The 22,392-nt window shown below is 44.4% G+C and overlaps 1 protein-coding gene across 1 annotated transcript in view; it reads left to right on the top strand.

The window, feature by feature from the left end:
* LOC105494988 (serine/arginine repetitive matrix 4) overlaps window positions 1-22,392 on the top strand; it is a 178,594-nt gene that overhangs the window by 125,636 nt on the left and 30,566 nt on the right. Inside the window, exons 3-8 of the mRNA XM_011764097.3 lie at window positions 7,107-7,193; window positions 9,441-9,512; window positions 12,285-12,311; window positions 14,113-14,163; window positions 17,468-17,566; window positions 22,025-22,181. Of these exons, the coding sequence (XP_011762399.2) occupies window positions 7,107-7,193; window positions 9,441-9,512; window positions 12,285-12,311; window positions 14,113-14,163; window positions 17,468-17,566; window positions 22,025-22,181 (493 nt within the window). The remainder of the gene's footprint in view (window positions 1-7,106; window positions 7,194-9,440; window positions 9,513-12,284; window positions 12,312-14,112; window positions 14,164-17,467; window positions 17,567-22,024; window positions 22,182-22,392) is intronic.

The following is a 22,392-nucleotide window of genomic DNA, read 5'->3' as shown; positions in this document are numbered from 1 at the left end:
ATGAAGCCCACTTGATCATGGTGGATAAGCTTTTTGATGTGCTGCTGGATTTGGTTTGCCAGTGTTTTATTGAGGATTATTACATCGATGTTCATCAGGGATACTGGTCTAAAGTTTTCTTTTTTTGTTGTGTCTCTGCCAGATTTTGGTATCATGATGATGTTGGCCTCATAAAATGAGTTAGGGAGGATTCCCTCTTTTTCTATTGATTGGAATAATTTCAGAAGGAATGGTACCAGCTCCTCTTTGTACCTCTGGTAGAATTCAGCTGTGAATCTGTCTGGTCCTGGACTTTTTTTGGTTGGTAGGCCTCAATTTCAGAGCCTGTTATTGGTCTATTTAGGGATTCAACTTCTTCCTGGTTTAGTCTTGGGAGGGTGTGTGTGTCCAGGAATTTATCCATTTATTCTAGATTTTCTAGTTGATTTGTGTAGAGTGTTTATAGTATTCCTGATGGTAGTTTGTATTTCTGTGGGATTGGTGGTGATATCCCCTTTATCACTTTTTATTGCGTCTATTTGATTCTTCTCTCTTTTCTTCTTTATTAGTCTTGCTAGCAGTCTGTCAATTTTGTTGATCTTTCCAAAAAATCAGCTCCTGAATTTATTGATTTTTTGAAGGGTTTTTTGTGTCTCTATCTCTTTCAGTTCTGCTCTGATCTTAGTTATTTCTTGCCTTCTGCTAGCTTTTGAATGTGTTTGCTCTTGCTTCTCTAGTTCTTTTCATTGTGATGTTAGGGCATCAATTTTAGATATTTCCTGCTTTCTCTTGTGGGCATTTTGTGTTATAAATTTCCCTCCACACACTGCTTGAAATGTGTCCCAGAGATTCTGGTATGTTGTGTCTTTGTTCTCATTGGTTTCAAAGAACATCTTTATTTCTGCCTTCATTTTGTTATGTACCCAGTAGTCATTCAGGAGCAGGTTGTTCACTTTCCATGTAGTTGAGTGGTTTTGAGTGAGTTTCTTAATCCTGAGTTCTAGTTTGATTGCACTGTTGTCTGAGAGGCAGTTTGTTATAATTTCTGTTCTTTTACATTTGCTGAAGAGTGCTTTACTTCCAACTATGTGGTCTATTTTGGAATAAGTGTGATGTGGTGCTGAGAAGAATGTATATTCTGTTGATTTGGGGTGAAGAGTTCTGTAGATGTCTATTAGGTCTGCTTGGTGCAGAGCTGAGTTCAATTCCTGAATATCCTTGTTAACTTTCTGTCTCATTGATCTGTCTAATGTTGACAGTGGGGTGTTAAAGTCTCCCATTATTATTGTGTGGGAATCTAAGTCTCTTTGTAGGTCTCTAAGGACTTGCTTTATGAATCTGGGTGCTCCTGTATTGGGTGCATATATATTTATGATAGTCAGGTCTTCTTGTTGTATTGATCCTTTTACCATTATGTAATGGCCTTCTTTGTCTCTTTTGATCTTTGTTGGTTTAGAGTCTGTTTTATCAGAGACTAGGATTGCACTCCTGCATTTTTTTGATTTCCATTTGTTTGGTAGATCTTCCTCCATCCCTTTATTTTGAGCCTATGTGTGTCTCTGCACATGAGATGGGTCTCCTGAATACAGCACACTGATGGGTCTTGACTCTTTATCCAATTTGCCAGTCTGTGTCTTTTAATTGGAGCATTTAGCCCATTTACATTTAAGGTTAATATTGTTATGTGTGTATTTGATCCTGTCATTATAATGTTAGCTGGTTATTTTGTTCAGTAGTTGATGCAATTTTTTCCTAGCATCGATGGTTTTTACAATTTGCCTTGTTCCTTTCCATGTTTTGTGCTTCCTACAGGAGCTCCTGTAAGGGAGGCCTGGTGGTGAAAAAATCTCTCAGCATTTGCTTGTCTGTAAAGGATTTTATTTCTCCTTCACTTATGAAGCTTAGTTTGGCTGGATATGAAGCTCTGGTTTGAAAACTCTTTTCTTTAAGAATGTTGAATATTGGTCCCCACTCTCTTCTGACTTGTAGAGTTTCTGCCAAGAGATCCACTGTTAGTCTGATGGGCTTCTCTTTGTGGATAACCCGACTTTCTCTCTGGCTGCACTTAATGTTTTTTCCTTCATTTCAACTTTGGTGAATCTGATAATTATGTGTCTTGGAGTTGCTCTTCTCGAGGAGTATCTTTGTGGCATTCTCTGTATTTCCTGAATTTGAATGTTGGCCTGCCTTGCTAGGTTGGGGAAGTTCTCCTGGATAATATCCTGAAGAGTGTTTTCCAACTTGGTTCCATTCTCCCTGTCACTTTCAGGTACACCAATCAGATGTAGATTTGGTCTTTTCACATAGTCCCATATTTCTTGGAGGCTTTGTTCATTTCTTTTTACTCTTTTTTCTCTAAACTTCTCTTCTCACCTTCTCACTTCATTTCATTCATTTGATCTTCAATCACTGATACCCTTTCTTCCACTTGATTGAATCCGCTACTGAAGCTTATGCATGTGTCACGTAGTTCTCGTGCCTTGATTTTCGGCTCCATCAGGTTATTTAAGGTCTTCTCTATACTGTTTATTCTAGTTAGCCATTCGTCTAATCTTTTTTCAAGGTTTTTAGCTTCTTTGCGATGGGTTCAAACATCCTCCTTTAGCTCGAAGAAGTTTATTATTACTGAGCGTCTGAAGCCTTCTTCTCTCAACTCATCAAAGTCATTCACCATCCAGCTTTGTTCCATTGCTGGCGAGGAGCTGTGTTCCTTTGGAGAAGAAGAGGTGCTCTGATTTTTAGAATTTTCAGCTTTTTTGCTCTGGTTTCTCCCCATCTTTGTGGTTTTATCTACCTTTGGTCTTTGATGATGGTGACATACAGATGGGGTTTTAGTGTGGATGTCCTTTCTGTTTGTTAGTTTTCTTTCTAACAGTCAGGACCCTCAGCTGCAGGTCTATTGGAGTTTGCTGGAGGTCCGCTCCAGACCCTGTTTGCCAGGGTATCACCAGCGGAGGCTGAAGAACAGCAAATATTGCAGAACGGCAAATGTTGCTGCCTGATTCTTTCTCTGGAAGCTTCGTCTCAGGGGGCATCCGGCTGTATGAGGTGTCAGTCGGCCCCTACTGGGAAGTGTCTCCTAGTTAGGCTACTCGGGGGTCAGAGACCCAGTTGAGGAGGCAGTCTGTCCGTTTTCAGATCTCAAACTCCATGCTGGGAGAACCACTACTCTCTTCAAAGCTGTCAGACAGGGACATTTAAGTCTGTAGAAGTTTCTGCTGCCTTTTGTTCAGCTATGCCCTGCCCCAGAGGTAGAGTTTACAGAGGCAGGCAGGCTTCCTTAAGCTGCAGTTGGCTCCACCCAGTTCAAACTTCCTGACCGCTTTGTTTACCTACTCAAGCCTCAGCAATGGCGGACATCCCTCCCCCAGCCTCACTGCTGCCTTGCAGTTCAATCTCAGACTGCTGTGCTAGCAGTGAGCGAAGCTCCATGGGCATGGTACCCTCTGAGCCAGGCACAGGATATAATCTCCTGGTGTGCCGTTTGCTAAGACCATTGGAGAAGCGCAGTATTAGGGTGGGAGTGTCCTGATTTTCCAGGTACTGTCTGTCATGGCTTCCCTTGGTTAGAAAAGGGAATTCCCTGACCCCGTGCACTTCCCAGGTGAGGCAATGCCCCGCCCTGCTTCAGCTCATGCTCTGCGGGCTGCACCCACTGTCCAACAAGCCCCCATGAGATGAACCCGGTACCTCAGTTGGAAATGCAGAAGTCACCCGTCTTCTGTGTCACTCATGCTGGGAGCTGTAGACTAGAGCTGTTCCTATTCAGCCATCTTGGAACCTCCTCACCACTGCATATTTACTCGATGCATGTTTAACCACTGTGTACATAACCCCTGAGCAGTTAACCACCGCATAGTTAACCTCTGCTACTTCCCCAAGGTGTGTTTAACTACCACTTGTTTAACCACTACAGACTTAACTGCTGCACATCTAACCACTGCATACTTAACTGATGCTTACTGAATTGTTGTGTATTTCATCACTGTATTTAGCCTTGCATATGTAACCACAGCATACACAAGCATTATGTACTTAACCTCTGCATGCATATCCTGGGTACACTTAACCACTATTCTGCTCCTTCCTGACTCTCTATGATGGTACATGTAGAACTAGTGTAGGGAAAAATAGGGGGTAGAAGAAATGTAGACCTACCTGGGTAAAGGCTTTCGGGATTTATTGAGGGAGTTGATGATCTCCATCTCACACACCTCAAATGTCTCCAAATTCAAGCACTTTCTGAGTTTTACCCCATTACTTAAATGTGAATCAAGGACAATGTTCCCAAATCATGCTCCCCTGGGACCCTAGGATTCCAGAAGTTATAGCTGACTGAAACAATAGGCTGTTTCCTCATTTTGTAAGACACACTTTTAAAAGGTTGGTTTTTTTTTTCCTCTCTCAAGTATTTCTCCTTTCATGTTTTCCCAGTTTAAATTCCCAGTAGTTGTTGCACTGGGAAGTGTTTACATGAAACAAGATGATTTAACAAGAAGCTCAATTATTTCATTCATTTATTCCCTCTTTTGGTCACTCAACAAATATTGATTAGGCTTTTGCTCTATGACAAGCACTCTTTAAGGAAAGAATTTGGTGGCCAGGCACCATGGCTCATGCCTGTAATCCCAGCATTTTGGGAGGCTGAAGCAGGTGGATCACCTAGGGTCAGGAGTTCGAGACCAGCCTGACCAACATAGTGAAACCCTGTCTCTACTTTAAAAATACAAAAATTAGCCTGGCGTGGTGGTGGGTGCCTGTCATCCTAGCTACTAGGGAAGCTGAGGCAGGAGAATTGCTTGAACCCAGGAGATGGAGGTTGCAGTGAACTGAGATCATGCCACTGCACTCCAGCCTAGGCAACAGAGTGAAACCCTGTCTCAAAAAATAATAATAACAAAAAGAATTTGGAAGTAGCCCATCCTGTTTACACAACCATCCTGTTTGCTTCCCGGACATGCATACTGTGCCTTGTGCTTTATAACATATAAGTGTAGTTAAGTAGCGAGGTAATTAATTCCTGTGATGTTTATTTTTAACCTGCTAAAAGGGACCCTCTTAGAAATGCAGATCAAAACCACAATGAGATGCCATCTCACGCCAGTCAGAATAGCAATTATTAAAAAGTCAAGAAACAACAGATGCTGGTGAGGTTGTGCAGAAATAGGAATGCTTTTACACTATTGGTGGGAATGTAAATTAGTTCAACCATTGTGGAAGACAGTGGTTCCTCAAAGACCTAGAACCAGAAATACCATTTGACCCAGCAATCCCATTACTGGGTATATACCCAAAGGAATATGTCATCCTATTATAAAGATACATGCACACATATGTTCATTGCAGCACTATTCACAATAGCAAAGACATGAAATGAACCCAATTCCCATCAATGATAGACTGGATAAAGGAAATCTGGTATATATACACCATGGAATACTGTGCAGTATTCCATACTGTGAACAAGATCGTGTCCTTTGCAGGAACATGAATGAAGCTGGAAGCTATTATCCTCTGCCAACCGCTGCAAGAACAGAAAACCACACACTGCATGTTCTCACTTATAAGTAGGAGCTGAACATTGAGAACACATGGACACAGGGAGGGGAACACCACACACTGGGGCCTGTTGGGGGAGAGAGGGGGCTGAGGAAGAGCATTAGGGAAAAGGGCTAATGCATGCTGGGCTTACTGTCTAGGTAATGGGTTGATAGGTGCAGAAAACCACCATGGCACACGTTTATCTGTGTAACAAACCAGCACATCCTGGAAGTGTACCCTGGAATGTACAAAATTAAAATTAAAAAAAAAAATAGCACATCACAAGTTCCACATTCAGGAAAGCAAATTAGTAGAAAAGCTCAATAAGATAAATAGTCTCTCCTCCAGCTGTTTAAATAAAAAGACATTTGATAAATTTTTTTAAGTGACTCTCTTGAAAATATTATAAATATTGCTATATGATTCTTATTTGCTGGAGATAGAGACCCTGACATATATTCTAGCCATTTTATCATTCTTTCTACTAATCATAATGATCCAGATTCTTAAAATGGAATTAAATACCGCAGTATTTTATGATGTTCTATAAAAAGTTGGGTAATTTTCAGATGATTGGCCACATGAACAAGTTTGAGAAGGCAGCTGGTTTTGTGGGGAAAATCTCAGGGTAGGAATCACACAGGCCTTGATTCAAATCCTAGCCCGGACACATTCTAATTGTCTAGCCATCAGCAAGTTAATTAAACTTTCTGAGCCTCAGTTTCTTTACCTATAAAATAAGATAGTAAAAGTCATACCATTCTCAAAGTGTTTATATCCTAATATATTAAAATCTTGGCACATAGCAAGTGCATAAATGCTAGTTGTGTCACTGCTAAAATAATGACAGTAGTATTAGTAGTAAGATTATGTTTTCCCCGTAAGGTTCCACTAGGTTGGCATGTTTCAATTCCCAAGCAGTTTTTCATCTAAAACCATCTTCCTTTGCCATGGGATAGTGTTTTTTTTTAAAAATCCCTGGAGCCTGCCCCAATTATAAAAGAAGATAACTTGACTTCATTTAACTGCAGCCTCAGCATTTGAATTTAATTGAACGGGAAATAATTATTCTTGAAGAACGGAGGTTTTTGAGGTTCTGCGAGGCAATATAAGATATGTATCTTGTTACATTAGACCTTGGCAAATATACTTTTAATAATCAGCTGCTACTTAACGTACCTTCCGTCTCCTATTAAATTTCCAGCAGGAACTACAGACACGATGTATTGGGGAGGGAGGGGGCTGAACGGCTGATGAATTATTTAAAACGTGATTTATTTACCAAGGCAAGCCATTTGCAAATTCAATAATACATCTATTAAGGAGTAGTTAACCTCTATAACCCTGTTTTTAATAATCAATTGGTGTTTGGGTGACGTACAACGTCTGTCTCATTAAGTCGGTATTAAGTCCTTATTTAGGTACTTAGTCTGAAGTGTGACCCAATCAGCCATGAGGTGGTAATGAGGCACTGGCTATGGGTCCTTGATCATCCAAGGACCTGGGTCCTTCCCTGGCTGCACCAGCTCTGGTTGGGGAGTTGGAGACCATGAGTTCTCTAATGCTCCTCTCTTTGCTCCTCACAGTGCCTCTCATGACAAAGACTTGACACCACCACCTTCCTCCAGGGGAAAGAAGAAAAAGAAGAAATCCACTCGGAAGAAGAGAAGGAGGTAAGAGCACCAAGAAAGAGACAAAACCTGTAAGACGCAGGCAGGGGCAAAATATGGGTTTCAAAGTCAGACAGTGACTCCCTCTTGGGATCGAATCCCCTCTCTGATGCTTAACTAGCTGTGTGACCTTAGGCACGTCACTTTACCTCTCTGTTCCTGTTTTTATTATACTTCTCCAAAATAGTGATAATATCTACCTTTTGAGTTTTCACGAAAACTAAAAGAAAAATTCGTGTGGAAGCAGCTGTCACAGTACCTGGCACGTAGTAAATGACTAACTAATAGGAAGCATAGTCTTTAGCATGAATATTGAATTATTTTTTGAGAGCTTACTAGATGCAGAGGTCTACACTAAGCACTGTGATCTTCAATATCTCTTTTATCCCTGACCATTGTCTACCAGGAAAGCATTATTATCCCCATTTTAGAGATGAGAAAATAAAGGCTCACAGAGGGCGTGACAGGATCTACAGGGGCTTGATCCCTGGTCCTCGGTTGGTTCTACTACACCCACCTACCTAGTTAAATGTCTAGGATAATAAGTGGGTTTTTGAGGGTTTTTTTGTTTGTTTGCCAGCTATTGACTCTTTGATATCCTATGAATTTTTTTCTATTTCCAATTCCTTTAAAAAATTTTATATTTAAAATGATTTCCAGATTTGCTTGTAGGCTGCCACTAACTAGACTAAAAGCATCTCTAGTGTGCCATCCCCAGAGGGGCAGGCTTAACTCTTAGGGCTGCCAACTGAGAATCACAGCAAACCTCTGAGGCAGTATTTATAGAAACCTGTAGGGGGCAGCAGAGAGAAGCATCTGATGACTTGGGCTTCAACTCCAGATTCTCTGGAACCTTGTTTCACAGACACCTCTTAGCCTCATTCTAAAAGGACAGGCTCAAACAGGACCCAGGGGAAATATGGATGAAGACTCTGAGTCCTAGCTGTTGTAGGGTAGGAGATGAAATTGGGGCAAGTGCTTTGGCTTTCCTAATTTGAGGGGTGGGCCAGAGAATACTTCAAAAAAGGAAACCTCAGATACTAAGATCCACTAATTGACTCGTTCATCTGATGAATGTTCACTGAGCATGTGTCTGGGGACAAACATTATGATTCCTTGAAGGCTGAATTGTTTCTCAGTCATTCCCTTCTGCAGACATGTTTTGTTTGACCTGCAAAGTCATTTGATTTTTTTTTTTTTTATTGGTGGTCAACATTTCCAAATGGAGAGATTTCATACTTAAATATGGAGTTTTGGAGGCTCCCTTAGAAAAGGCAGGTGCTTTAGAAGCCCAGACCTACATTCCTACACAGGATCTTCGGCTAATCTGAGAAGCAGATTCCCCTTCAGCCAGAACCCCTCTGGTTCCCCACAGTCCTCACTACTCTCTACAGTCTTCCACCCAGCCTGCCTCATCCATTCATGTTATCTGAGAGGGCCCTGTTGGCATTGAATTTGTAACCTCTCATCTGTTTCAACCCTGGTCTTTTGTCAGCGGGGAAATAAGAGACTTAGAGATGAGCCTTGACATGCCCAAGGTGGCTCTGTAAGTTAGTAGTAGAGTCAAGATTGGAACTTAGGTCACCTAAGCCTCAGTCTTGAGTCATCACCATGGACTTAGAGTAGCTCTGTTTCTCAGGTAACACTTTGATGGCACTATCCGTGCAGCCACAGCCTGGCAAGATATCCTTCAGGGGCTCAGTCTTACCAGGGAGACAAAGGATGGGGCAAAGGAGAGATCCTGAGACTTTGAGAGGAGGGTTATAGCTTGAAGGGAGAACAGCAGACAGAAGGAAGCCTTTCCAGCTTGACCAGGCAGGCAGCTATGAGGTGCTGTGGTGACTGAGAGCAAAAACCACTGGGATCCCAGCTCATCTACTTCCTGGCTGTGTGTCTTTGGGCCGGTCACTTCACCCCTCTGAACTTCATTTTCTTTGTCTGAAAAGGGAGGGTAGCAATTGTACCTACCTAAGAAGTGTGTGGAAGAATTGAATGGGATAATGTTTACAAAACACAAGGTAATGGTTTACAGTAACTTGTTAAAAATTAAAATCAAATGAAAAGTAAAATTAAATTTGTGAGCAATTAAAAATTGCTTACAAATGCAAGCTAATATCAGCATGGATATTATCCTTGATGTGTGTTCCTGAAAGAGCTAAAGCCCTGTATAGGGACTGGGGAAGGTTCTTTTTGAAACCACCTTGGCCTTTAAGAGCCTCCTTCTGAAGTGTGTCTTCTCGGCCCTGGCAGGTCCTCATCCTATAGCCCATCGCCTGTCAAGAAAAAGAAGAAGAAAAGTTCCAAGAAACATAAGCGACGCAGGTATTGTCCTTTTTCTCTGCAAACAAGGCCTCCCCAGGTGGGGTGGGGAGGACAGTTGATGGCACCAAAAGGTCATCTGGAAGCATATCATGTCATTTATGTAAAATAATTATCTATGTCTTTTTACGTATTTGTGTCTGGTATTAGCTGGGACTGTGGCTGCGAAGACTAGAGGTCCACACATGCTAACTGAGGCCAGAGGAGGACTTGATTATGAAGAAGCAGGAGTGACTCAGGGACCAACCAGGCCTGAGCAAGGGGCTAGAACAAGGACTGGAAAGCTGATAGGACCCACTTGGGACCTGAAGTGCCCGCTGTCTCCTGGTCCCAATGAGGGACATGGCTGCACCCTGCCCCATCTCTCCATGTTGCAGGCCAAGTTACAAGGAGACACGGAATCTCTCTGTCTTGTTCCTTATTCCAAATTCCCAAGGAAAGGCCCCTCTTGTCAGTACATTGCATGCTAGAGAATGGAATAATGTTGAAAAACATGGCTATGCTGAGATTGCCCACGCTGGTGCATGGGGATGCAGGGACGGTAGTTACAGGATGTTATGAACTGGGCCCGTGTTCCTGGTGTTCACTATGCACACACACACACACACACACACACACACACACGTGTATGTTTACAGGGGAAGGAAAAGACTAAAAGGATACTGTAGTCCCAGCACTTTGGGAGACTGAGGCAGGCAGATCACGAGGTCAGGAGGTCGAGACCATCCCGGCCAACGTGCTGAAACCCTGTCTCTACTAAAAATACAAAAATGAGCTGGGCATGGTGGCATGTGCCTGTAATCCCAGCTATTCGGGAGGCTGGGGCAGGAGAATCACTTGAACCAGGGAGTCTGAGGTTGCAGTGAGCCGAGATCGCTCCACTGCACTCCAGCCTGGCGGCAGAGCGAGACTCTGTCTAAAAAACAAACAAACGAACAAAAGATGTACAACATCTCAGGGCTGGTTGCTAGAATGGCCTTAGACTCAGTTTGTTCTCACTGGTTATGTCAACCACCTGCCCAGACTTCCTGACTGATGTTAGATCTGAGTTTGTGTTTACTACAAGACATGGGCAAACTAATTAGTGAAATGTTGTTAATTTGGTGTCAGAAATCTTTCCCAACGTGGAGTCCTTTGTAGAAACAATGACCCACACTTATGATTCTAGATGGCCACCTTATCACCTTCCTTTGTTGAGCAGCTCCTCCCTATTTGGGGGTTCGCTGGGGAAAGTGGAACAATTTTCCCATATTTGGGTTCTGGAAACCAGGTGGCTTCTCACTCACAGGTTCCTTCTCATAAGAAAGACACTGACAGACAGTCAGAAACAGGCCTTTCCTGCTCTGTCAGCCCAGGTCTTAGAGCTTCACAGAGTAGGGCTCATATGAGGGAGATGATTAGGAGGGGAAATTCTGTTGCTGTTGCTTCCCAAACCCTGACCTCCTGAGCACCATCCTACTCCTGGTCCAGCCTCTCCAAGCTCTTGAAATGTTTGGTTAATGATAGCTGTCAGTTTTGGAGATGGGAGCTAGGGGTAGCAAAAGCACTGAGATTCTTTTTTTTTTTTTTTTTTTGTCTCCCCAGTTAGCGAGGCTTCTGAGTTTTAAAATTTTTTTCGTTGTTCTGGCTAATGCATGCTGCGCTTTAATACCTAGTGATGGGTTGATAGGTGCAGAAAACCACCGTGGCACACATTTACATATAACAAACCTGTACATCCTGCATATGTGCCCCAGAACTTAGAACAAAAATTAAAAATTTTAAAAAATTATTTTTCACATCTATTTATTGAACACCCATTATGTATCATGAATGAGGATTCTGAGTCCCAGGAAAGAAACCAAAACTCAGTCCCTGCCCTCCAATTTCTCACATTCTAGGAGGGGAAATAGGTCACTCAAATATGGAGAGGTCTGTACCCTGCGGATGATAAGCTCAGAGGCTCACCCAGAGCTTGGGGTAGTAGACGGGAGGCACTAACCAGCCTGAGGGACTCAGAAAATGTTACAAGGAGAAGATGGCCTCCAACTGGAGCACTGAAGAATGAGAAGCAGCTACATGGGTGATGCTGTTTGACTCTGAGCAACTTAATCAACTTCTCTGATCTTCAGTGTCTTTGTAAAATGGTTGTTAATAGTACTCCACAGGGCCTGGGGAAGATTGAATGAGATTGTGTGTGACAGGTGCTAAGTACAGAACGTGGCACACAGTAAGAGTTCCACATGTGGAAGCTGGCTGTGTCATGATGATGACGGTAATGACGAGGAGGAGGAGGAGGAGGAATCCACAACAAGGGAGAGAGAAGACGAGATGGAGAATGGAGGAGGGGAAAGGCAGGGAAGGCAGAAGACCCTCTCTTACGTTTTCCCTATCCAGCCTCATCCAGGACAGATTTACTGACAATTTTGGGGGAGGACTGAAGAACTGGTAGGCTTTGATCTGGAAATTCAGAATGCAAACCAGTATCTCCCATACAATTTTCTTAGTCTCTGAAATCTAAGAGAGGAGGAGGATTAGCTAGGTGTCCTGACCCCCTGTCACGTGATCACAAACACGCTGATACCTTCATACCAGGAAAAAAAAAAAACAAACAAACTTTCAAACTCACCTATATTTACTTTCTCCCTTTCCTCCCTTCCTTCTCCCTCCCTCTCTTTCTTCCTTCCTCCTTTCTCTCTTTCTCTCCCTCTCTCCATCTCTCTCTCTCCCTCTCTCTCTCTCTGCCTTTTTTTTCTTTCATTCTTTTTTCATTTTTTTTTCTTTCTTTCTTTTCAGGTCTTTCTCCAAGAAGAGAAGGCACAGGTAAGACTCTGGTTCTCTGACTGCCTGTTCAACTTTCTGCTTTCTCAGCAGCTTTGGGCAGCTTCTAGGTCAGCCCTCAGTTTCCATCTGTGCTCTTAGGCATGACCCCTTCGTCTTCCTGGGCCTCAGTTTCCTCCAAAATGAAGATCTGAGCTGTTTTTTTCTGAGCATTCCAAGCCAATTTTTTACTTCCATCAGGCCAGGTGGCTGCTCTTGGACCAGCCCTATCGATACCTCGACCCCAGAATGTCTCATTACCCCTGCCACTGGTTGGAATCCTGAACTGGGGCACATAGGGAAACATCGGTCCTGTCACACCACCAAAACCTTCCCAGATCTGGCCAAGGAACAGGACCAAGTCCTCCTATACTGGACACATTAGGGTGAACACAAATAGTTATTACTTACAGAGTCCTCACTCCAAACTGGATCCTGAGCTACGTCCCTTCCATGTGTAGATGTGTTTAATTCTCACTAATCCCTACCACACCCTTGCACAGTGGATATGTTTATTGTTCGCATTTGACAGATGAGGAAACTGAGACTAAGACAGATTGTAACAGGAATGTCCACAGATAGAACCAGAAGGCATCGGAGCCAAAATTCAAACCCAAATCTGTAGACAGAGGATAAGGAGAGCGACGATGGCTTCTTAAAGAACAATAACCACATCTACAGCAATTTGCAAAATGCAAAGCCCTATCATTTATTCACTTAATAAGTAGATACTGGTTGCCAATTTCGTCTGTCCACTCAGCTCTGCAGCTTCAGTAACGGCCCCATTGCACGGTTGAAGAAACCAGGTTTTAGAGAGGACGGGTAACTACCCTGATGTCACACAGCAGCTAAGAAGCAGAGGCAGATCTTGGGTCCAATTGAATTCAGATCTGTCAGCAAGGTCCTTGGCTCTCCCACTGCCTGGGGTGAGTCTCAACATGAAGATAGACCCTGTGGCTAGCTTCAAGGTGTAAGATAGTTAGATGAAATAAAATTTCCCCTTCCCAGGTCCTGGGCCAGTAATAGGTTCTCGGTGACCCTCCGCAAACCAGTCTAGCTTAAACTACCAAATAGTGTGTTCATCCTCCCTGATCTCTATTTGATTACACTGAGACCCCAAGTCATTCTTATCCATTGTACTCAGACCCCTGCCCTATGACTCAAAAAAATAATTTAAACCTGGATACCTGGATATGCATGGACAGACCATTTCAGAATCTACCAAGCTGCATGAGAGTTCAAATATCTTCCTGGATATTCCATTCGCTTCTCTTATAAATTGATTGACCAGCAGTCAAGAGCAGGGACTCTGGGGACGCATGGTCTTGGATCCATGGCCACATCCTAGCTCACTTGTGCAATCCTAACCAAGTTTCTTTGCCCATCTGAGGTTCACCTTAGAATGAGCACTTGTTAAATTGTGCCTCCACCCTTAGGTCGTGGAGAGAATAAAATGAAGTTGTTGATAGCAGGTATTCAACAGAATGCCTAGCCTGTAATTAAAGCCTCAAAAAATAGCAGACATTGTTATTACTACCTTTATTGCTGCCATTATTATCAACCTAGCAAAGCTGAACTTGGCATCCTCCACACTCCATTCTCAACATATGTATGTGCGTCGGTATCCCTAGCCGAACTTGCTGCATGAAAATGTTGTTGGCAGTGAATTTTCCAGTCTGAGGCAATGATCAGTGTCCATTCCAAAACTGCCTGGATCTCACACTGTGTGTTAAGCATTTTAACTACTTGTTTATCTTTAACTAGAATTTTGCGTCTTTCAATTAATTGACCATTTCTTGTTTAGCTCCTCTAGTCCAAAAAGCAAAAGAAGAGATGAGAAGAGGCACAAGAAACAGTAAGTACATACTACCTGGAATGTACTCATCAGTTGGAGGAGTTGGGGGTTCTGGCTTCTTAAAAGCCAGAGTCTTAGAGTTGACAAATAAACAGGGAAAGGGAGGAGAGGGTGAGCAGGTGAGAGGAGGGAAGGAAGGAAGGAAGGAAGGAAGGAAGGAAGGAAGGAAGGAAGGGAGGGAGGGAGGGAGGGAGGGAGGGAGGGAGGGAGGGAGGGAGGGAGGGAGGGAGGGAGGGAGGGAGGAAGGAAGGAAGGAAGGAAGGAGAGAGAGGGCAGGACAGAAAGGCATAACTGCGTGTGTTGTAGGTTTAGGTATGTATGAGTGCACTGGGTCATGTGTATATAATGTGTATGTGTATGCATGCTTGTTTATGTTGCATGAAAGTGTGCATGTGTGTGCCTGGCATGTCCCTTGTGAGTATATCTTGTATGTACATTGTGTGTATATTTATATGCAATATGTATATATCTAGTGTGCACATTGTCGACATCTGCACATTTTTACATTTTTGTACACTGTGTGTACAAATGTATACAATATGGGAACATTGTGTGGTCTATATTTGTGCCTACACCAGTGCATTTGTGTGTCTGTGCTTGTGTGAGCATGAACATGAATGGTGTACACAGGGCACACTGAATTCTATGCACTGTGTGTGTGCACGGTGTAAGTACCTCTGTACATTTTGTGCACAGGGGTTGTATGGGGGTTTTTACCTGTGCATGGGTGGTCATGGGGGTGTGGTCACAGGGTGCACGTGCGTGAGCATGTGTATGAATTCATGTCCTGACTGCTGGATTTTCAGTGTGGAGATGTCAATGAAGCTCCTAGCTCCAGTCTTGGGGCCCCAGCTGTTTCACAGTTTATAGCTGGTAGTAGAAATTCAAATCAGCCACTGCTGCCTGTGGAGTTCAGTTCCCAGCCAAATTAAAAGTAAATTTGGTTACAACCTACCTACTTTATATCCTGCAAATGTTAGTGCGTGTGTTTTCCAATCAACTAATATTTTATCTCCCGCCAAGAAGCTTCTAAAGAGAGGATCAAAGACAATAAGATGAAAGGTAGTCAGCTGCCAGGGAGAAAAAAGAGGAGGCAGGAATGCAGAGGGAGGGTGCCCAGCTTTGCTGCCCCAAACGGTCTTTTCACCCAAGGTCAGCACGAAGGAGGGTATTTCAGCCACCACCACAGAGGCCTGGGGAATGCTCCAGAAGAAAGCAGTAGATCCTTGAGTTAGCTCAGGGAAGAGCTTCCTTATCATCGAATTTGTTCAGCTCAAGTCAAGAAACAATTATTGGCCACATGTATTGAATGTGCTTTCACACTAAGCACAGATAGAGTACGCGTTCTCAGCAATCTCGGTGTCACTTGACCAGTGGGGCCCCAGGGTAGGCAGCCACAGAGTCAGGGGCTAGGTCCAGACATCAAAAGCGCTAGGAAGGACCATCACTGAGACAAGGACTGCCTGCGTAAGGGCAGCAAGGTGGCCACCCTCCCCGATGGCAAGAGCTGGATAAGTCCCAGAAATTGCTAGCAGGGCATCGGAAAGCTTGTGCAAGCCAAAAGACAAGAGGCAGGAGAGAAAAATCAAGAAGAATAAGGCATCCTCAAGATAAACGATGGCTTATTCTTGCTAAGTCCATGGTCAGGGCTGCTTCCAGGCAAGTGGCTGCTGGAGTGAGTCAGCTTCCTTTCATTCCACATCCCTTAATGAGTGAGGCCCTACTAGGTGACTGGCCCTGTGCTGGGCCCAAGGACAAAGATGAGCCAGACACTGTCCTGGCCTTGAAGAGCTCACAGGAGCCAGATGTAGGGCTGGTCACAGCATAGCAGATGAAACCCTGGGCGTTGTGGGAACACAGGCACTGGAAAAAGGGCTTGGTGGCCTCCCACAGGAGGCAGCATCTAAGCCGCAGGTGAGGATGGGAAGTAACCATTCTAGGCTACAAGTTAAGCAGGTTGTTTAAACTCTCTGTGCCTCAGTTTCTTCATCTGTAAAATGGGAATAATAAGAGAACCTACTTCGTAGGTTGTTATGAGGAATAGATAAATCCCTTTAAGAAAAATGCTTAGAATACAGTGCCTGGCATGAAATATGTGTTAGATGCGGGTTACCTGTCGTCATCACCATCGTTGTTATCATCATCCCTAAGACATCATGAACTGGAAAATGTGTGAGCCAGCATACATACAGTTCAGAGCTGCTTTAGCCCACCAGGCCAGGGCAGAAGACAAGCAGTGAGGCCAGAGAACTAGGCCAGGGCTAGCTCCTAAAGCTGCCTGAGATTCAGGATCAGAGTTTGGACTCAATATGAGAGCAATGGGAAAGTTTTAAGCAGGGAAAGGATATGGTCTGATGATTACATTAGAAGAATCCCTGAGTCCTTTGTTGAGATAACCAAGTTACGTCCCAATAGAATCATCTCTAACTCCCACTGGCTTTCTTGTTTGGCCCAAACCATTGACGTCCTTTATATATCCTCAGTTACCACTACCACTGCCACTACTATTTCCGAATTATTACTACTTAGAAGTAGCCGAAGTAACCTGTAGTAACACCATTGTTAGTGGTAGCGGTAGTAATTGTTGTTGTTCTAATTTTTGTTTTTGATGAGGTTTGTAGCCCATCCTGAAAGGCTTTTGATTCCATGCTAAGAACCTGGATTTAATTTTCCAGGTCTGAGGTTATAAATTGGCAGCCTGAAGGCCTGATTTACTCTGCAAATGTGTTTCATTTGCCCAAAAAGGTGCCTTTAAAAAAATGAGCTTCCGTTTAAAATAAGAATATTTTACCTAAAAATCTGTATTTCCACATTCACTTGAAAAATTAGAGGATCACCACACAAATATTCTGGAGGCAAAGCAGCTCCTTCTGTTTTAACTCAAGCCTCCACTTGATATTGTGTTAGTGTTTGGCTGATTCACACATTTATGCTCCCTGAATGACCCCTGAAGCTCTGTGACACTGAGGTGCCTACCATGAGTGATGCAGAGGAGATATAGGGAAGTGACTTTCTGCCAAGGGTGTCATCTGGGGAGCGGGGAGGACCCTGAGTCATCCACATTCCCTCCAGAGGACCCCTCTCTGCTCACCCGCGTTCAGCACCATTGGTTACGGGAACCCTCCACCCAACACCCAGGCAGGAAGCTGGACTAACGCATGGGGTCGAGGGAGATGGAGAACTTCGGGAGGGATGGTGACTTGAGTGCAAGGGAAAAACAGGTGTCACAAGATCAAATCTCTCTCTCTCCCTTTTTTACTCTCTCTCTCCTCTCCTCTGACTCATTCCTTCTCATCCCCCCAAGATCTCGAAGCCGGCCCCGAAAGTCTCACCGCCACCGCCACCACCGCTGCCCCTCGCGGTCCCAGAGCTCGGAGTCCCGCCCCTCAAGCTGTGAGAGCAGGTAACCCCTCGCCCCAGGATCCTCTTCTGTCAGCCACAGCCGAGCCCAGGCTAAGACACTGTGAACACTAGCTTTGCCTCCACACTTCCAGCACAGGGTTTGGCCTCCTTCCTCGCACTCAGCAGCTGGCACCACTTCCCTGTAGAGACAGTGCTGGAGAGGCCGGGTGCAGTGGCTCATGCCTGTAATCCCAGCACTTTGGGAGGCCCAGGTGGGCGAATTACGAGATTAGAAGTTTGAGACCAGCCTGGCCAACATGGTGAAACTCCATCTCTACTAAAAATACAAAAAAATTTAGCTGGGTGTCGTGGCGGGCACTTGTAATTCCAGCTACTCCGGAGCCTGAGGCAGGAGAATCGCTTGAACCGGGAGACAGTGGTTGCAGTGAGCCGAGATCATGCCGCTGCATTCCAGCCTGGGCGACAGGGCAAGCCTCCGTCTCAAAAAAAAAAAAAAAAGTTTTTTACAAAGGGCTTTCTTAAGTGTCCTTAGGTGATCCGCCTGCCTCGGCCTCCCAAACTGTTAGAATTACAGGCATGAGCCACCATGCAGGGCCCTAGCTGCTCTTTGTGCATCCACTTGCAGGATCCTCTCTACAACCCTAAGAAGTGGGCATTATTGTTATCCCCATTTTAAATATGAGAAAACTGAGGCATGGGGGGGGGTGGTTAAGGAATTTGCTAGTCTCTTAGCAACTAAGTGACAGGATTGAAATGAGGGAGCGTGGCTCTAGACTTCGCACTCTCACTAAGGGACCACTCTAAGCACAGAGAAGTTAAGCAAACTATGTAAAACCAAGCAGTACAAAGTAGCAGATTCATTCTAATGCCTTTTCAAGTCTGTTTTCTCCTAACCTGGACCTTCTCTATGCTAATACATTGGTCGTCCAAACCTGAGAAGGCATCTTGTTGATGAGAAGAAGCAGGAAGGGAAGGAGAAGAGCAAGAATAAGAACTGGGGCTTTGTTGGTGTTTGGAATTGTTGATATTCAGTGGGGACACTGAGACCTCCAGTTTCCAGACGTGAGGGGCTGCTTTTTTCTTTCTCAAATGCATCTCACACTTGACTCTCTGTTCACATCACCAGGGGAGATTTAAAATTTCATTGCCCTGGCCATACTTTTCCCAAATAAAGCAGAATGTCTATAGAACAAGGGAGGAAGGGCCAGGTGCAATGGCTCACGCCTGTAATCCCAGCACTTTGGGGGGCCAAGGTGGGTGTATCGCCTGAGGTCAGGAGTTCGTGATCAGCCTGGCCAACATAGTGAAACCTCATCTCTATTAAAAATACAAAAAATAGCCAGGTGTGGTGTTAGGTGCCTGTAATCCCAGCTACTCGGGAGACTGAGGCAGGAGAATCACTTGAACCCAGGAGATGGAGGTTGCAGTGAGCCGAGATCTGCCGTTGCACTCCAGCCTGGGTGACAAGAGTGAAAGTCTGTCTCAAAAAAAAAAAAAAAAGAAAGAAAGAAAAAGAAAAGAAAAAGGGAGAAGGAGAAGGTAGAAGGGGGAGAAGGAGAAAGAGGAGGCAGGAGAGGAATATTTACCCAAATCCTGCTCTGTGTCAGACACTGCGCTAAGAGTTTCAATACATTTTCTCTCTTATCATTCTGATAACACCATGTGCTATGCCAGTGCTTCTCTACTTCAGCTGCCCTTTTCAATCACTTGGGAAGTTTTAAAAGATGCCAATGTCTGGATCCCACCCTCTAAACATTCTGATTTAATCCAGATGAGATGGAGACCAGAACAGTGAGATTTTTAAATCTCCCCAGGCAATGTGTGGGAAGCATTTCAGAAAGAGGTCCCTGGTACCTACTATCAAGATTAGACCTTGGTGTTTCTGCTGAACATCAACAATTTCCAAGAATATCACCATCCAACAAGGCCACTCTGCAGCCCTGATTGCTCAAGACAAAACTAAGCCCCCTCTGTAATCAAGTCTGAGCCCAGATGAGAACACTGCACAAAACACAAAAGTGACCAAGCATCTCTCTACCCTGCCTAATATGAGTGACTGCTGCTTCCTCAGCAGTCAGCCTTAGCCTTGGTCTAGTCCTCACTCTTTCTAGATAAGATTGATGAAGACACCCAATCAGAATTACCCCCACTTCCTGGCAGCATCCAATTCCGAACAAAGCTCCAGGTCTGTAAATGCTCCCCAGACCACCTATCACCAGCCCAAAGCCTATAATAGATTCTTTCTAACACCCTCTTACAGAGATACCTGAAACTTCCCTATGGTATCAAGGAGTGACAACAATGTTTGTTCAACCCCAGGTGGACTCCTGGTGGCCTCTTTCTGGAGGACGTTGTCCAAATGAGCTAAACCACATCTCTGATCTGTTACAGCAGAGACAACTGCCTTTTGGTGGGCAAAGGGATCTGAGCGAGGTCACATAGCTAGGAAGTGTCTGGCAGTGCTGGAATAGGCGCCAAGTTGGTGTGACTCAGCCTGAGCACTTCACCTACACCCCAGGCTGAATTGTCTCTCGGCAGCTAAGCCCTACTGGCCTGGGCCAGAGAATCATACAAGGCTCTAGGAACTTACCTGTTAGATAAATGGTTAACATCACATACACTACCCCAGGCCTCCTCTGCTGTCCCATCTCCTCCTGATGGTGTTGGCATCTGAGCTCCCAGTGCCAATGAGCTGAGGAGCTTCCTAGCAGAAATGGAAGCAAACTGAGAGCTGGCACACAGGGTACACATTCAGTAGAAACGTGATTTTCAAGCCACAGAGCAGTCAGAGGCACTCCAGGGCATGAACCAGAGGCACTAGTTCCTAGAGGGCCAAAAAACTTCCCTGACCCTTGCTCTGCCGCTTTCAGGCTGTTTGACCTCAGGCAGATCCCTAAACATCTCTGAGTTTTGGCTCCCTCATCTGTAAAATGGGAAAGTAATACCTTGCCCTGTCTATGTCTTCAAGTTGTAGGGAAAACTATGAAACTGCTTCAAGACAGGTTTATACACACCGTGCAAATCCATAATGTGCTATTTTTATTACTCCTGTGGCTCAGAGAACTAATGAGATATGCAGAGTCCAAACATACCCTTTCTAAGAAGTCAGACATGCCTTTGGTTTTCACTGCAGACCAAGCAGCCAGATCTAGACGTGATAAACTTGCAGAAGGCATCTCTGTCATTTTTGTCAGCCATTTTTTTTCACCAAAGTTTTGGGTGACAGTCAACAGGATGTCTTTATTTCACAGATGGCGAAGTCACATACACAAAGACACACAGTTATACACAGTTACATTTATAGACAAACACATGGAAACACAGATGGACACACCCAGACATACACACAGTCACATGACAGACAATCAGGGAGGCACACAAGTGACATTAAACTGAATAACTAATCTGGATGGGGACCTTTTCTGGTTTTAAAGCTGCATCCTCAGACCCCAAAGCAGTTCCAGATACGTGAAGTAGTATTTGTCAAATGAACAAGTTAGAGAATGAATAAATAAAGGAATGAATAGATGGATGGATAGGTGGATAAATGGATGAATAGATTGTTGGTTAGGTAGGTGGATGGATGAATGGCTGAATGGTTAGATGGATGGATGAATGGATGAATGGTTATGTGGACAAACGGATGGATGGACGGATGGTTAGTTGAATGGATGAACAGACGATGGATGGACAGATGGATAGATGGATGGTTGGTTGGTTGGTTAGTTGGTTGGTTGGTTAGTTGGATGGATAAATGGATGGATGGATAGATGGATGGTTGGATGGTTGGATGATTGGATGGATGGATGGATGGATAGATGAATAGTTAGAAGGATGGATAGATGGGTGGATGGATGGATGGATCATGGTTAGATGGATGGATAGATGGTTGCTTAGATGGATGGATGGATGATTGGATGGATGGATGGATGATTGGATGGGTGGATGGATGGATGGATGGATGGATGGATGGATGGATGGATGGTTGGATAGATAGATGGTTGTCTGGATGGATGGATGGATGGATGGATGGATGGATGGATGGATGGATGGATGTTTAGATGGATGGATAGATGGTTGCTTAGATGGATGGATGGATGGATGGTTTCTTAGACAAATGAAAGGATGGAGGGATGGGTAATACATGGTTGGTTGGACTGATGGATGGATGATGGACAGATGGTTGGTTAGATGGATGAATAGATGGCTGCTTAGACAAACGGATGGCTAAATGTCTGGTTGGATGGATGGATGGATGGATGGATGGATGGATGAATGGATGGATGGTTAAATGGATGAATTAATGAATAAATGGATATACACACAGTCCAGCTTTCATATGCACACATGCAGACATACCCAGGAACAAAATCACATATGAACATATACAAACACCCCCAAACACACTTTATCATCCTCAGATCCTGTTGGTCCCGCATCCATCTCCCTACCATGCTCCCCTTCAAAAGACCCTCAGGTCTCTCTCCCCTATCCCCAGGCACCGCGGCCGGTCCCCTGAGGAAGGGCAGAAGTCCCGCCGAAGGCACTCCCGCCGCTGCTCCAAGACCCTCTGCAAGGACAGCCCTGAGGCCCAGTCCAGTCGCCCGCCCAATCAACCCCTCCAGATGCTTGGCTACCTGTCAGCCAGGGGTGTAGTAAGTATTCTTCACAGCCTCCTCTGCCAGCCTTGGCCACGACACTTGGGGGAGATGGAGGCACAAGTTCAGGGCAGTATATGATACATTTTAATTCAATTTCTGACAAAATATCCCACTGGCTACAGACCTCATTAATGATGAACCAAATGATCATTCACCAGACTTTGGCAACACTGGCTTGGGGATTTGGGGGGGAAGGGGGAGAAAA

This window comes from Macaca nemestrina, chromosome 10 (assembly GCF_043159975.1).
Source record: "Macaca nemestrina isolate mMacNem1 chromosome 10, mMacNem.hap1, whole genome shotgun sequence".
Lineage (NCBI taxonomy): Eukaryota > Metazoa > Chordata > Mammalia > Primates > Cercopithecidae > Macaca > Macaca nemestrina.
The sequence above is the reverse complement of the archived record's forward strand: the minus strand, read 5'-3'. Positions and strand labels throughout refer to the sequence as shown.